We start from the raw sequence: 15,190 nt of genomic DNA, 5'->3' as shown, positions 1-15,190 counted from the left end.
GAGGCCTAGAAAGGATATCAACTTGGTTGTGGGGTTTCCCCAGGGAGCTTTTACTGGGTAGAGCCTGAATCCCAAACCCACCAACCCCATGCCCAATGTAGTCACTGAACAGGGGGCCTGCAGAATAACCTGCAACACAATTCCCAGGTGGTTGATCCGGTCTTTCCAAGTAAGGTTGAAAACTGCACTATCATTCAGAAATGCCATACATAAATCATATTCTAACCCATTCAGGGCATGATTTACCAACCTTAGGAATGTGACAGGTGTATTCTTTAAGCGAAAGAGCATTGCCCTATACTAGTGAAGTCCCTCAGGTGTTGAATGTGTTCTTTGCCTTGGCATTTTCTGTCTGGGATATTTGCCAATAGTAAGGTCTAAAGTATAGAGCTACTTGGCAGCACCCAGTTTATTGACGGACTCAGTTCGTGGAAGGGGTGAGCATCTGTATTGGTGACAGCATTAAGCGCTCTATAGTCAAAACAGGACCTCAAAATGGTGGTTCCTGCTTTTGATACCAGAATCACTGGGCTGGACCATGGACCCTTGGGAGGCTCTATCACCTCCAGATCAACATCTTAGTGAACTCAGACTTGATGTGTGATCTCACCTTGTCTGACATTCTGTAACTACTATTGTTTGGTAGGCACACTGTCCCCAGTGTCTTTAATCCTGACACCAAAGTGTCAGGCTGGGATTTTGAGAGAACAAGGGGGCAATTTTCCTAAGCAATGTTTGCACAACACTGTTACAGATTCTGTTGAGGGGACAATTTGACACCCTCAATGGAGCTGCCTGAAAGGCTGCCTTGGAAACGGATCATGGAAATGTGAAGATTCTTCTTCTTCCCTATTTGAAGCCAGAGGCAGGGCTCACATTTCAAATCTTGGGATAAAAGCCTCAATATATTTATGTGGAACACCTGGTTAGGCCTTCCAAGGTCCACCAAATAGTTCATCTTACTAAATCTTTCAACTATATTGCAAGGACGTGTCCATTTATGTGAAACTAGGCCTGGGGTCTATAACCTTTGGCTCTGCAGATGTTTTGGACTACAACTCCCATCAGCCAAGCCAGAGGTCAATGGTGGGTATCACTGGAGTTGGAGTCAAAAACGTCTGGGGAGCCAACGTCTGCATACTCGTGCTCTAGGATAACGACAGGGTTCATGATCACGATTTCTTGGCCTAGTGGGAAATTAACAAGAGAAGCGTTCTGGTCATACCAGTGATTGACCAGTTGTCAACTTATTGGCCTGAGCTGTGAGAAGGGCCAACCTCTTTCTTGGTCCCACCCCTCCTTCACTATGGCTAAGAGTCCCCTGACCAGGTAACTAAAGTTCACTGGGGCTAAAACCAACCCCTTCTTGAGGCACCTTTATAGCAAGCATGGTAGGAGAATGTCCCAATTAATCCTCTGGGGTTCCTCAAGAGCTCCATTCATGCTTTTGAGAGTTATATTAAATCGCTCTACTGGACCATTGGTTTGTGGATGGTAGGCGGATGAAGATTTGACACCCCAGACTCCTTTCACATGGCCTACATATTGTTAGGCATAAAGTTGCTGCCTCTGTCAGACACAGCTTATTTAGTGAAGCCAACCCTAGTAAAGATCTGTAACAATATTATAGCAATTTACTTGGCGATCACTGTTTTGAGTGGGATGGCTTACGGTTATCTGGTGACCTAAAACCACTAGGATAAACCTATTGCCAAAGGATGTTGAAAATCAAGGGGACCAACCATGTAAATCCCTAACCTTGGTTTTTGCCGGATTCATTCCGCAAAAGGTTCCATCGACAGGGTGAATACTAAGGGTGATAGCAGGCAGCCCTGACGTATGCCTCTGGTGATATGTATTTTAGCCGATCTGATGCAATTGAGTGAGCGGGTTTTAGTAGTTGGCCATTGGCCAAGTTACAAAGTTAGGGCTGAATCCCTGGTGTGTGTGTTTTTCTAATATACCCCCAATGCAATAGATCGAATGCTTTATGGGCGTCCAATGAGATGACCAATAATGTCTCCCCGATCTGTCGGCACTTTCTATGTTATGTATCCCCCGCCCTGGGATAAATTCTGTCTGGAGTTGGGCTATTATTTCTGGGAGAAACCTTCTCAATGTAAATGCCAGAACCTTAGAAAATATCTTCCCATCGTTATTCATCAATGTGATCGGTCTGTAGGAGGCGCTTTGCTCAGGATCTTTCTCTGGCTTGTGGGGGGAATTCTAAAGTGCTTACCTGTTTGAGAAACTTGTTAACCATTGTTTCCTTCCCTAACCTTTTCCTTTATGGCATACTTTCAGTATTACAATTGAAGTGTGAAAGTGACATATTAATGTCCACAGTGTCCTAACTAATGAAGTCACCTCAGGGTATAGGAAGCATCTGTGTGCCATCCCAAAAGGGTATCTACTTACTTTATTGAACTGAAGTGGTGTATTGTCGAAGTGTATTTTAAGTGTTGCATATTGCTCCCTTCTAAAGAAGGCCTATTTTAGAACTGACTGTTAAATTAATAAATAATTGTTTTATCAAGACACAGAGTATAAGTGGTATTTGAATAAATGTCACTATGAATCTGTTACAACCCTACAGCTCACATTGACCCCTCTTGAGATAAGCCTGCCTGCTCAGTCACTCTACCAACTTGTGTAGTACAGGCCTGTACCAGAGGTTGGGTTACCTATTGCCAAGAGTACAAGGCTGATGTAGTCTCCCACAGGGTTACGGCATACAATCTTGCCTAACAGCAGCATGATAATGTTTTCTTAAAGCGTCAATCCTGCTATCCATGGGCAAACGGCAACATAAGTTACATGTGTTTGTACTTGGTGGAAATAGTGGGATTGCGGTTCTATGTTCATTGGTTGCTTTTTTTTTTGCATTTATTTGCCGAATATTTTTGCCGGAAAAAAAAACAATTGAATATTTTTATTTCGGAGGTCGCCCCAAACTTTCCCTTATTATGTATCCCACCCTACCCCTTGTATGCCCTTAACTCCGCCCACCGCCATATTTTCCAAAGATTTTTTCTGGCAAAATATTTCAGCAAAAAATACTGCGGAAAGAAATACGGGCGATGAGTGAACGTCGTACCAGTATTACTGTTGGTGACCTGGCATCTGTGGGAAATTTTGTTGTTATCCTACATAACATCATGGACATTTTATGTTTTTTTAGAAAGGGTTTCACAGATTGTCCTGTCAAAGGCACCATTTTAATCCATTATATTAAAAGGTTTCCAGGGGGATGGGGGGCGGGGGTTTCTCTCACCTTTCACCTCCCTCCTTAAGCCTCCCTAGGTTCATCAGTGCTCCCTCACTACGCTTAGTCACTCACGCTCATTAGTGGGGAATGTTAATGCCCTTCTATTGTAACAATCCTCCAGCTGCCACTGACCGTCCTCCACCGGTCTTCCTCAAATGGCCCTGCCTCTTCCACACTCCTCTTGGATTGTAGTAAAGAGTATAACCTGCCATGCTTGCCATCTGCCTTCTAAACTGATACCAGTGACTAGATTATTATTATGGTATTCATTGAGCATGGACCTGGCTTTGAGAATCCACAGAGCGCTTTACAGGTATACAACAGTACAGATACATAACTGAGCGCTTTCCAGAGGTAACAACTGTACAAAGATACAGCAGGGGGTGGGATACAGAGGGATACAGATGTACCGGGTGGGAGAGAGTTGAGGGGCGGGTGGTGTCTAGCGAGTCAGGTGGCGTGAAGGGCAAGGGATGGCTGAAGTTTTGAGGCGGATAGATTCCTTGAAGAGGTGGGTCTTGAGTTATTTTCTGAATTGTTGAAGTGGTGGAGGAGAGTTTGATGCTGACAGGGATAAGGTTCCATAGTCTTGGGGCGTAGGCAGAGAAGGCTTGTTTTCTGGTCCTTTTCTTTTTGCAGCAGATTTCTGCATGTGTCTGATCTTCTGGTGGTGCGCTGTCCCCTGGAGATGCAGATTTTCTCTGCAAAGTAGCTGGGTGACGTGAGGGCGACTACCTTATAGAGGATGCAGCAAGACTTGAAGGTGATTTGTGCATGCAGTGGAAGCAGTGAAGGTCAATGCGGGCTGGTGTGATGTGGTGGTATCTGTGTAAACCCTTGAGGCATGTGGCCGCGTGTAGGACACTTCTCGAGGGCACGGGAGGCCTTGGAGGAGTGCATTGTGCCCATCCTGGTGGGATAGGACCAGTGCTTGAACAGTGGTTCTAAAGCTGTCGGGAGGGAAGGAGGGAGGGAAGGAGGGAGGGAGGGAGGGAGGAAGTGAGGGAGGGAGGAAGGGACAGAGAGAGGGAGGGCGGGATGGAGGAAGGGAAAGCGGGACGGAGGAAGGGAGGGCCGGACGGAGGAAGAGAGGGCAGGCAGGACGGAGGGAGGGAGGGAGGAAGGGCTTGATTTTCCACAGGAGGGAGAGCGGATACCAAGTTGTATGAATTTTCTTAGCTATGTGTGTCTTGAAGGAGAGGTGTTTGTCAATGTGTTACCAGAGGGACTTGGCGCAGGAGGTGAGTTTAGGTGTGAATCCCAGAGTTCATGGTTGAGAGCCAGGTCTGTAAGGCTGGGTGTTGGGTGGTGTTGGTGAGGAGTAGGAATTCGGTCCTGGAGGGGCTGAGCTTCAAGTATGTACTAGACATCCAAGGCTGGAATCTGTGAGGGGCAGATTTTGTGCCTATGGATGTCCTTGATGGAGTCAATCTTGAGGTATAGCTGTGCATCGTCAGCATATTGGTGGATGTTGTGTGTGGCTAGGAGGGCTCCCAGCGGCTCCATATATAGATTGTAGATCACTGAGAGGATGGAACCCTGCGAGACTCCACAGGTGATGGATACCAATGGTGATCTAGAGGAGTCCATTTAGTCCTTCCGGACTAGATATTTCATGACCCTGACTCCTATGCTGCAGCACTCATATTTTTTTTAGAGCATTACTGTCCTATTCTATTAGACATCAGATGTAGGTAGCAGACTCTCAGCCTTAATTTGGCTTTCCTAGTGAAGGCATTGCTTAGTTATGAAGTGGTAGCATTTCATTGTACAGTGATTTCTCCACCAAAAAAATATATATATAACACATGAGTGGAACTTGGAGAATGAATAGAAGAGTATTAACTATCAGTAGCCCATGTAAAATATATTTGCTTCACCCACAAAATAGCGCTGTACGCGGACGACATTATGCTCTTCATGGGAGACCCAAAAAATACGTTGCCCAGAGCGATGGCTCAACTGGAGGAATTCAGACAGGTCTCGAGGTTCTCTATAAACTACTCCAAACTCTATAAACTTCTCCAAATCAAAAGCCATGAACATAACAGCAAGGAGAGAATAGACTAAGACATTGGTGAGGACATTCCCGATGAGCTGGATGGAGGGAAAACTGGAATACTTAGGGATCTACCTTACCAGAGAACCACACAAGCTATATCAGGCAAACATAATCCCGCAGTGGAAACAACTACAGGAAGACATGCTCAGATGGGACTCTCAGGAGCTGTCATGGTTTGCCCGCATCACAGCTGTCAAAATGACCATTCTCCCTCGTCCCTTTTATGTAATTTCACTACCGGTACCCATACCGCCAGCCAAGGTCCGAGAGTTGCAAAACGCGATATTCAAACTTATATGGCACAGTAAGAAACCCAGGATCCAGAAACTAATCCTAATGCGCTCCCCCTCCTGGGCAGCCTGGGAGCTCCAGAAATGGACAGATAAATTTTGGCAGCACAACTAGCACCAATGCTGAGGTGGGCAAAACCAGAGAACCATAAAGGATGGTGTAGAATCGAACAAACAGCCCCATCAGCTCCCCTAATAACCCTGTTGAGCCTGAGAAAAGTAAACCGAGAGAGTAGAGGTGCGCTATTAGAAGTTAGGAAATGCAAAGCTGGGATAAAGCCCGGAAAGAGAAACGCATTCCGAGCAGAATGGGCCCATATATGTCGCTGATGCACAACTCGGATTTCACACTGGGTCTTCAACGAATGTATTGGGCGGGTTGGTCAGGGGCTGAAAAGATGTACCTGAAATACATGTACAAAGACGCCTCTCCATTGCTCTTCACAGACTGTCAACAGAAATTCAATATAGGAGAAAATGAGCGCTATAGATGTGCACAAATAAGGCACTGGATAACCCACCCAACGGTGAAGAGAGCGGGCACGAGAACGCCATCAGGCCTAGAACTGTCACTGCAGGAAGGCTACACGGCAAAGGGGGGTCACCAGATTCTACAGACTGCTCCCCAACGTCCAGCCGACCGACAATCTCACGCACAAAATGAACTGGGAAAGAGACATGCAAGAGCCACTAACAGAGGAGGAATGGAACCAAATATGGGCACGTGCACACGGCGCCTCCAGATGCACCACGATAAAGGAATCCGCTTACAAACTATGCCTCAGATGGTATATGTCTCCGAACCGCATTCATAAAATCAGTCATATTCACCAAACTGCTGGAGGAACTGCGGTGAGAAGGGAGACCTATTCCATATGTGGTGGACATGCCCCAAAGCCGTCGCCTGTTGGAAGGAAATACTAAGCCACATAAAGGACATTTCAGGGGTTAAACCGCCGAGATCTCCGAAAACAATTCTCTTAGGAGTCCCCATTGAAGGTAAATATGCTATGTCAGGAACGACAGCCAAGCTCATTACTCCACTATTATTAGCAGCAAGAATGACCCTTGCACAAAACTGGAAAAACAAAGAGGGCCCAATCTCAGCATGGTGGTGAATCAAGATCTGGGGAGTAATGGCGATGGAGAAGATATGCGCTATCAGTACCGGAAAATAACTAAGATTCTTAACTACCTGGAACCCATTCCATGAACATGTGCGGGACAGACATTTCTTCAAACCCCGCCTACTCCGGAATACGCACGTCATCTGAATGCTTCCAGACATAAAGACGTTGAGACACTAACGTCAGGAAAAGATCATAAACACTCTGAACTCTAAAGTGTGAAATAGTGATTAAAGTTGGGGGGGTGAGGGATTTATAGGGGAAGGGGAGATGGAGGGAAGGGGCGAGCGTGGGACGGGGGTAGGGATTTGAAAACTGAAAATCCTTGAAGGCAACGCGAACTCCTACGAACTGTAAGTTATGAACACAAGTAAAAAGCAAACCCTAAATAATTATTGTTGACAAATGTTATGTTGAAATTACCTGTATGCCTTCGACCCAAAAATAAACATGGTTTAAAAAAATATATATATTTTCTTCAGGCTTTGCACAGTGAAAATTGTAAAATGTACCCGAAATGAATCACTACAAAGCCTCTAAAGCTAATATTGAGTGCAAGCTTAAGTCCAAATCTGGGATATATGGTATTTAATGTAATTTTCTTAACATTTGCAAGATAATCCATTTGTCTGTTACAGGTGTTGGAGTGGATAATGAAGGCATTTTAGTCTTGGGAGCAACAAACATTCCTTGGGTTCTTGATTCTGCCATTCGAAGAAGGTAGGAAGCCTCAGAAAACAATGAAAGTGTTTAGTCCGTTTTCTTCATAAATTTACTGTGTTTATGTTCATGCAAAATGTTTGTTCCACATCGGAAATGTATAGAAGCATCAAATAGTATGGCTATTTTAAACGAAATGCATTCCCATCCTCCCTTTCCTTCAGAGACATTTGACATTCTCCTTTGTAGATGGAAATGAACATGGCTGCACAAAAGAGGCCGAAAGACATTTGCGGCCCCAACTCTACTGTCCCGCATCTCATCCTTTTTACAAATGAGCCCCACACACCAGCATCACATAGTTACTCCTGACTTCTAGATATACATTGCTTGTGTGGATGAAAAAAATCGCCTAAGCCATTTCCATATAAGTACCGACGTTACCATTTTGTGACACTATATTCAGCTTACCAGTACGCCATGTTTGACCCATTAGCTCTAGCCTGTATAGGGGTACATGATTCATTGCACTGTGCAGGTCACACTTGGAGCAGCGCTTTTGCATAGCTAAGCATGCTCTCGCCTTTCTAGTGAAAGGCGACTTTTGCTAGAGTATGTCATCATATTACTAGACCTGTCGCGTATTAGATTAGATTTTCATTTATATGCCAAATACCTTCACATGTGCGACCCCCCCGCAATTTATGCTGTACTTGGGGATTTTTTTTTATGCTCCTGTGAATGGGAACCTTCTTCCCCACTCACCCTTCCTTTTTACTTTTTTTTTTTTAATGGGTGTCATTTTCTGACTCTCCAAAGTTTATTTTTGAATCTATACTTGCCTATAACTTTTTGGGCATCTACATTTTATTACTACAGCACACAGTGCTTTCTGTGCAGTGTTGCTGGGGTACCCCTTGGGCTTCCCTTTTTATTTTCTCTTGACTTCCCTAGCAAAACACATGTTCTAAAGGGTAGAGAGGGATTTGTATCCCCTCTACATTTTACATTGAACCATCAACACCCCACCTTACGTGGAGGCTGGAGAGATGCATGGTATCCCCTTTCTCAGTACTCCTGTAAAATTTGTTACAGCGACAAGCTTACTATGTTGGCTGGTGGCAGTGGACATACTTTACTGAATTTTGTGTAATTTTTACTCACTGGCTGTCATTACAGCTGCTGACTATTTCTAGTAAGCTTGTCCCTTTTTGGTCCTTCTGCCATCTTGGGTTGGGAAGGTTCTGGTTGCACTTTTCTCTTTGGTGGGAACCCTTTGTGCAGCCCGCCGGCGCGCCCGGGTGTCTGTGAAGGCAGAAAGTGAGGGAGGGGTCTTCAACTCTGCTTGTCTTGGTCTTCTGATGTGCCTGAGAGAATCTAATCCCCACTGGGGTGTTGGCTGTCATAATTGGACAGCCACACGCTCCTTTCTGTAAACTGCAGGAAGAGTTTGCAGAGGATGTGTACGTGTCCCTGAATCAGCTGGTCTGGATCTGGAAGCTGAAAACAAATCGACCACTGGAGCTGAATCCGATTAAGAAGAAAAGACTGCTGTAGCTACTTCCAGCGACCAGCGATGTCTGCTGTATAACTGATGCTTGTGCTGCCCCTTTATTTGATGCAACAGGAGTCCTGAAGACGACAACTCTGACCCCAAGACTGGTGGGACCATTCAGTTTTAAGAAGATCTTTTGAGCCGTCAAAGGACGAGCTGTGGCCTTCCAGTACTGGAAACCGCCAATACCCTGGGACCTTGAGCCTGAGTGCAGTGCACCATCTTCCGAAGAATAAATCTTGATGAAACTTTGGTGGACTCCTGCTGGCTGTCCAGAGAAACGATTCCACTCCTTGAAGTCCCCTCACGATTAGGCAGAATTGCATGCAGTACCCTCTGGGAACACCACATACAATTAGGACTACAGGTGTAAGCAAAACCAACCTTTGATGTAAGTCTGTACTACACAGTTTGTGGTAGCGAGCTGAGCAGCCAGGCTTATCGCAAGAGGGAATGTGAGCAGTAAAAGAGGTTACACAGAGATCTTACAATCACAGTGGTTCAAGCAGACACTTACACTCAAGGTTTCTTGGTAAAACGCTTATTAATTTATTAGTCATTTAGAAAGCATTCACTAGAACGAGGCAACTTAATATCATACACAAATACACTTCAGTACCAAACCAATACGTTTCTAAGTAAATTAGGCTCTCCTGAAATAGGAGCAAAATGGCATTTCAGTCACTTTAAATGGGAGGACAAAGGTACAAGCTAATAGAATAGATCACAAATACTTTCTTAGGCAGTGCAAATAGTTTCAGTTCACTAGAGGACTCGATTCAGTTCAATAGGCCTAGGCCAAAGTCAATGGGCTAGTGTCTTGGATAGGAAAGAGCAGTTCTTGTAGTAAACGGTAAAGTCTTTGCCAAAGTTCTCAGAAGTAGTTTGTACAAAAAAGAATCATATGTTGGGTCACAAGCTGATTAGGCCTGCAAGTTGGGAAGGTTCCACGAATTTCACCGCAAGAGTTAAGTTCTGTCAATCGGGTTGGCACATACCTTAGTATGAAGAAAAAGATGCAGCTGAAGACGTTGGTTCCTGGCAGTTCCTGCAGATCTCGCTGTTTGTGATCCTCAGTCATGGGGACAAGAGCGAGGATGTCAGTGGGACTCCTGCACTGCACGGGGATGGTTCAAACAAGCTGGCAAAATGGAATATCTTCAGTTCGAGTAGCTGTCGTCAAGCACACAAGCTGGTGTCCTTCCCCCTAGTTAATCCTAACCAGCTCCGAGAATGGTATCCAGGTGGCTTACAAGTTGATTGGTCCCACCAACTCAAAGTAAGAGGCTTCCCTGTCGAGATGAACTTGGCAATTCGGACTTGCAGCAGGGCTTCACCGGGCAAACCAACGGTCCAGGAGTTGCAGCAGCCGTCCTCTTCCAGCTCGTCTTCGGTTCTTTCTTTCCAGTGGTCGACTCTGCTTTCCAGTCCAAGAGACTGGCCTTTTAAACAGTTTTGTCCCTTTCATTCCAGCCTAGCTGCCACTCACCCAGCAGAGTGGCTGTCCTTGCCAGATAGTCAGTCAGCCAATCACGCCAGAATGCATTTGGGTCTCCTAGGAGACTAAGCACAGGGAGTTTTTGGGCACCTCCCTCACATCCTGGCCACCCCAGACACTCAGGCACCAGAGGCAGTCTTCAATCCTGAAGCCCGCCAAAGGCATAGAAACAAAAGGACCAAACCTAGTGTTTTTTTTGGGGGTTTTTTTGGGTTTTAATTTATTTTTTTACAATATATACAGAAAAGATAACATATCAACAAGCAAAACTACAGAAGAGAATGCATGAAAACTAAAAGAAATCATTAAACACATTCCAGATCTTCTCATATGAAGACAATTTACATTTCAATTTGTAAATCAACTTTTCTGTCCTTGACAGGCAATGCATTTCCTGGATCCATTCCTCGAAGGAAGGAGGGACCCGACCTTTCCACCCTCGGAGAATCAGCCGTTTGGCCACAATGAATGCCCTAAAAATACACTTTTTAAGGGCGGAGCTAACATCAGCCAACCCAGAATAGTCACCCAGGACTACCGTCCTAAAATCCAGGACAGACCCTCCACCTGAAATCTCGCCACACACATCACAGACCTTACTCCAAAAATCTCTGACCCGCACAGAGCTCCACAGCATGTGTAGCCAGCGATCCAACTTCCTGAACGTAACCCCAACAATCTTCACTGTCAGTCATGCCTCTTTTATGAAGTGTTTCAGGACACCAATACACGCGATTCAGAATCTTAATTTGTCGAGACCTCTCACTCAGATTCAGCGAACACAAGGAGACATTGCCACACATATTCTGCCAGGCATTGATATCAATCTCAGACCCAATTCTCTCACTCCAAACTCGCCGTAAATTGTCATTACTCCAATAATGTGACACGATTAGCTTGTACAGCCTACTGGCCAGACCACCTCCCTTCCCATTGGAATCAGTCAGAAAAGCATTCACATCCAAATAATCAGACCAGTCCACCTCACCTACAGCCCTCTTCAGGCGTCTATAAGCAGAGTCTGATAATCCATCAAAATTCCATCTCTCTCTCAGCTTAGCAGCAGTCAACCACCGATCATCATTCACCAAATCAGAGACCTGTTTAATATCCATTAAAAACCATACAGTCCAAAAAGCTGTCCTTGAATTATCCCTAATCCCAGGATTCAGCCAGATAGAGGCACTCCTGCACTTAAATGCGTCACAACCTAGCAATGATAAGACTTCAATCCATGAGTTGCGCAAAAATGACGTTGCCAACATACTACCACCAGGAATCTTTGTATTAGTGGTCAACAAGGCTTCCGGGCCCAGCGGTCCATAGGCACTCGACTCCGCCACTGCCCAGCTGTCCAATTCACCTTTCAAAAACGGAACAAAAGAATGAGCAGAAAAGGCCAAATGGTATGCCCTAAAATTCAGAACCTCTAAACCACCTAAATGGACTGGAAGCTGCAACTTCCATAGAATAAGTCTTGGTGGTTTTTTGTCCCATAAGGATTCCTGAACAAGACGGTCCAAATCACTCCAATAACAACTCTTGATTTTCAATGGAAGCATGCTAGATTCAAAGTTAATCCTGGGTGTCATATTCATTTTCAGGGCATTGACTTTACACCACAGGGAATGATTAAGCAACGACCACCTTTCCAAATCCAATTTACAATCTCGAATAACCACACTGATGTTTTCATCAACCATAAGGTAGACAGGATACGTTAACCATACCCCCAAATAACGCAAGCGCACATCACACCAAGTAAACCCCAGCCCCGTAACCAGAATCTTATCACACCTATTCGACAGAGGCAACACTTCTGACTTCAAGCGGTTAATTTTGTAGCCTGAACAATCATGATAATCAGACAAAATCCTCATCAGACAGGGCAAGAACACTTCCAAATTCTGCAACACCAACAAGAGATCTGCACAAAGCCAAGCCTTTTGTACAACACCCCAACAATCAACACCTTGTAAATTCGGTTAATTTTTGATGCAAATTGCAAGAGGCTCAATCGCTAAAATGAATAACGGAGGATAAAAAGGACAACCTTGACGCGTGCCCCGCTCCAAACAAAAAGGTTCTGATACCACCCCATTACTCTTAACGTCAGCCGTTGGTCTGGCATATAGAAGAGCAACCCAAGAAATGAAATCCTCACCCAGATTCATCCTCCTCAGTATCGAGTACAAGTAATCCCAACTAACCCTGTCAAAAGCTTTCTCCGCATCAAGGGAAAGGACAGCGGCATCACAGCCCTTTCTATCCGCAATTTCTATGGTCAGTAACAATCTCCTGATATTACTAGATGTACGTTGATTTTTCATGAATCCGGATTGTTCTTCATCAATCAAAGCAGGTAAGAAGTGCACCAGACGCATCACAAGGACCTTGGCAAAAATCTTATCGGTATTGATAAGACTGATCGGACGATAACTTGCAGGGAGATTACAGTCCTTTCCTTTTTTCAAAAAAACTGAGATAGAAGCATGGTTAGTACTCTTAGGCAATACCCCATCCAGTTTGCTAGAAACAAACCTATCTCTCAAGAGCTCTAATGCCGAGTTCGGAAGGACCCTATAAAACTCACAAGGGAGGCCCTATGGGCCCGGGGATTTACCCACATTCAGCCCTGAAATCGCACTTTTAATCTCATCAACCGTTATCATACCACCAAGAAGATCACGCTCAGCATCCTGAATCTTAGGCAGGTTGAAATTGCCAAAGAAGTCCTCACCCCTACCAGTGACACCAGCCTCATTGCTATACAGATTCTCGTCAAAGTCACGAAAAATTGTGTTAAAATTCTACCCTCCCGGTCAACCGTAGAAGCAATTGCTGACTCAGACATCCTTTTCGTCAACCGGTATGCCAGCCATCTGTCGCAACGTTCACCCTTTTCGAAATAAGTACACTTAGAATAGAACAAGCCACGCTTTGCCCTCAGCGACAAAAGGTCTTCCATTTCTTTTTTAAGTCGTTTCAAATTTGCCAATTTCACTGAGTCAGTTGGATCAAGCATCAGATCACGAGAAATCTCACCAATACATAGATCAAGATCTAGCCTTTTCCTCTCCTCTCTCTTCCGTTTACCACTAGACGGCCCTAAACAAACTCCACGCATTCAGCATTTAAAGGCTTCCCACGTGTTCACCACACTGACCTCATCTGAGCGTTTCTCCATAAAAAAATAGGTTGCTTCCGAAACAAACCGCTCCAATATATCATCCAGTAAGGTGGAGGTGTTCAGTTTCCAAGAGAAAGCCCTCTCACACCGAAATCTAAGGCTCAAATGCATCACAATAGGGGCATGATCACTCAATAAAATATTACCAATATCACGTGAGACAATGCTTTCCGACACATTCCCACCAGTAAAAATCATGTCTAGTCTAAAAAACACACCATGAGCACTAGAAAAGAAACTGTATTGACGTTTGTCCAGGTGTTCCAGACGCCAAGTATCTTTCAAATTGTGTTCCTCCAAGAGCAAACCAAGTGCCTGATGATGATCACACCGTGCCACCCGCCTGACTAGACTTCTATCAAGCAATGGATCAACCACCGTATTAAAGTCTCCTCCCAGTAGAATATTAGAATTATTCAAGTCTAAAAGGGTCTGTGCAACCATTCTAAAAAAGGAGCCATCGTCCACTGTAGGAGCATACACATTGCAGAGAGTTAACAATTCCCCCTGAATCTCAACCAACAAGGCGACCATCGTACCATCCTTATCCACACACTCCCTTAAAATTTTAACAGGTAGCTTCTTCCGAAATAAAATGGCAACGCCTCTCGACCTTGAAGAAAAGGAAGAGCCTTAAGCCGAACCAACCCACTCCTTCTCCAACCTAGAAATTTCATCCGCCAAAATATGAGTCTCCTGTAAGAAACAGATGTCAGCATGCATGTCCTGTAACATGTGAAACACTTTCTTTTTCTTCAGCAAATTATTAACCCCATTCACATGGCGCGCAGATGCATACACTATAAGGACCTTTCCAAAATGAAATGGCGAAAAAAGAAGACTGAGACCTGTTTAAACAAAGGGGCTTAAGGCGCCATCAATTAAACTTAACATTCTCTGGGAAACAGTAGTTAATCCCATAGAAGGTATTTAACCCTTTTGAAAGTCTAAAAGACATCCCTGTGTCACTGCACTGAGGGTGATATGTGACGCAAATAAAAAAGATGATGCCTATGGAGTTGTCTTAAACTCCATAACTAAGAGAAATAAACACAGAAAACAAACAGAATAAAAAAGCTCAAAGCCCCAAAGTTTAGCAAAAGAGCTGGGGGTCTCTAAGGTAGAGAGGAATTAGCACATTTTGAGAATTCTCCCTAACACTCACCAGAGTGCTCGATCGAGATAGCGAGGCGAGTTAAATCAGTGACAACTGTCCTTCATCTAGTATCTTGAAAAAGGTGCCAAAATCAGACGCGAGAAGGACTGAAGACCGAAGAATCCTTTGGGAGCTTTTTCTGTCGACTGCTACTGCAAGTTCTCATCCAGTGTCCAGTCTTTCGTCACTATGACCAAGAATCCACAGACCTGGTCCTGTGCTACTGCATCATCAAGACATCCATTTGAAAGCTCTTCTTCACTGTTGAGGTACTGTGTGGCTTGGAGTAAATACTTAACTAAAGTCTTGTCGCTCCTGTGTGTCTAGGGTGGCGATTTGTGGTGTTGGCAGTTGGCCCATACCGTTTGCCCCGGATCTTATCTA

The 15,190-nt window shown here is 44.7% G+C and overlaps 1 protein-coding gene across 1 annotated transcript in view; it reads left to right on the top strand.

The window, feature by feature from the left end:
• VPS4B (vacuolar protein sorting 4 homolog B) overlaps positions 1 to 15,190 on the top strand; it is a 582,532-nt gene that overhangs the window by 352,124 nt on the left and 215,218 nt on the right. The window contains exon 8 of the mRNA XM_069613692.1: positions 7,386 to 7,467. Within this exon, the coding sequence (XP_069469793.1) occupies positions 7,386 to 7,467 (82 nt within the window). The remainder of the gene's footprint in view (positions 1 to 7,385; positions 7,468 to 15,190) is intronic.

The sequence above is a fragment of the Ambystoma mexicanum genome, chromosome 5p (assembly GCF_040938575.1).
Source record: "Ambystoma mexicanum isolate Mex_15411 chromosome 5p, UKY_AmexF1_1, whole genome shotgun sequence".
In the NCBI taxonomy this organism is placed as follows: domain Eukaryota; kingdom Metazoa; phylum Chordata; class Amphibia; order Caudata; family Ambystomatidae; genus Ambystoma; species Ambystoma mexicanum.
This window is presented reverse-complemented; position numbering and strand designations above follow the sequence as displayed.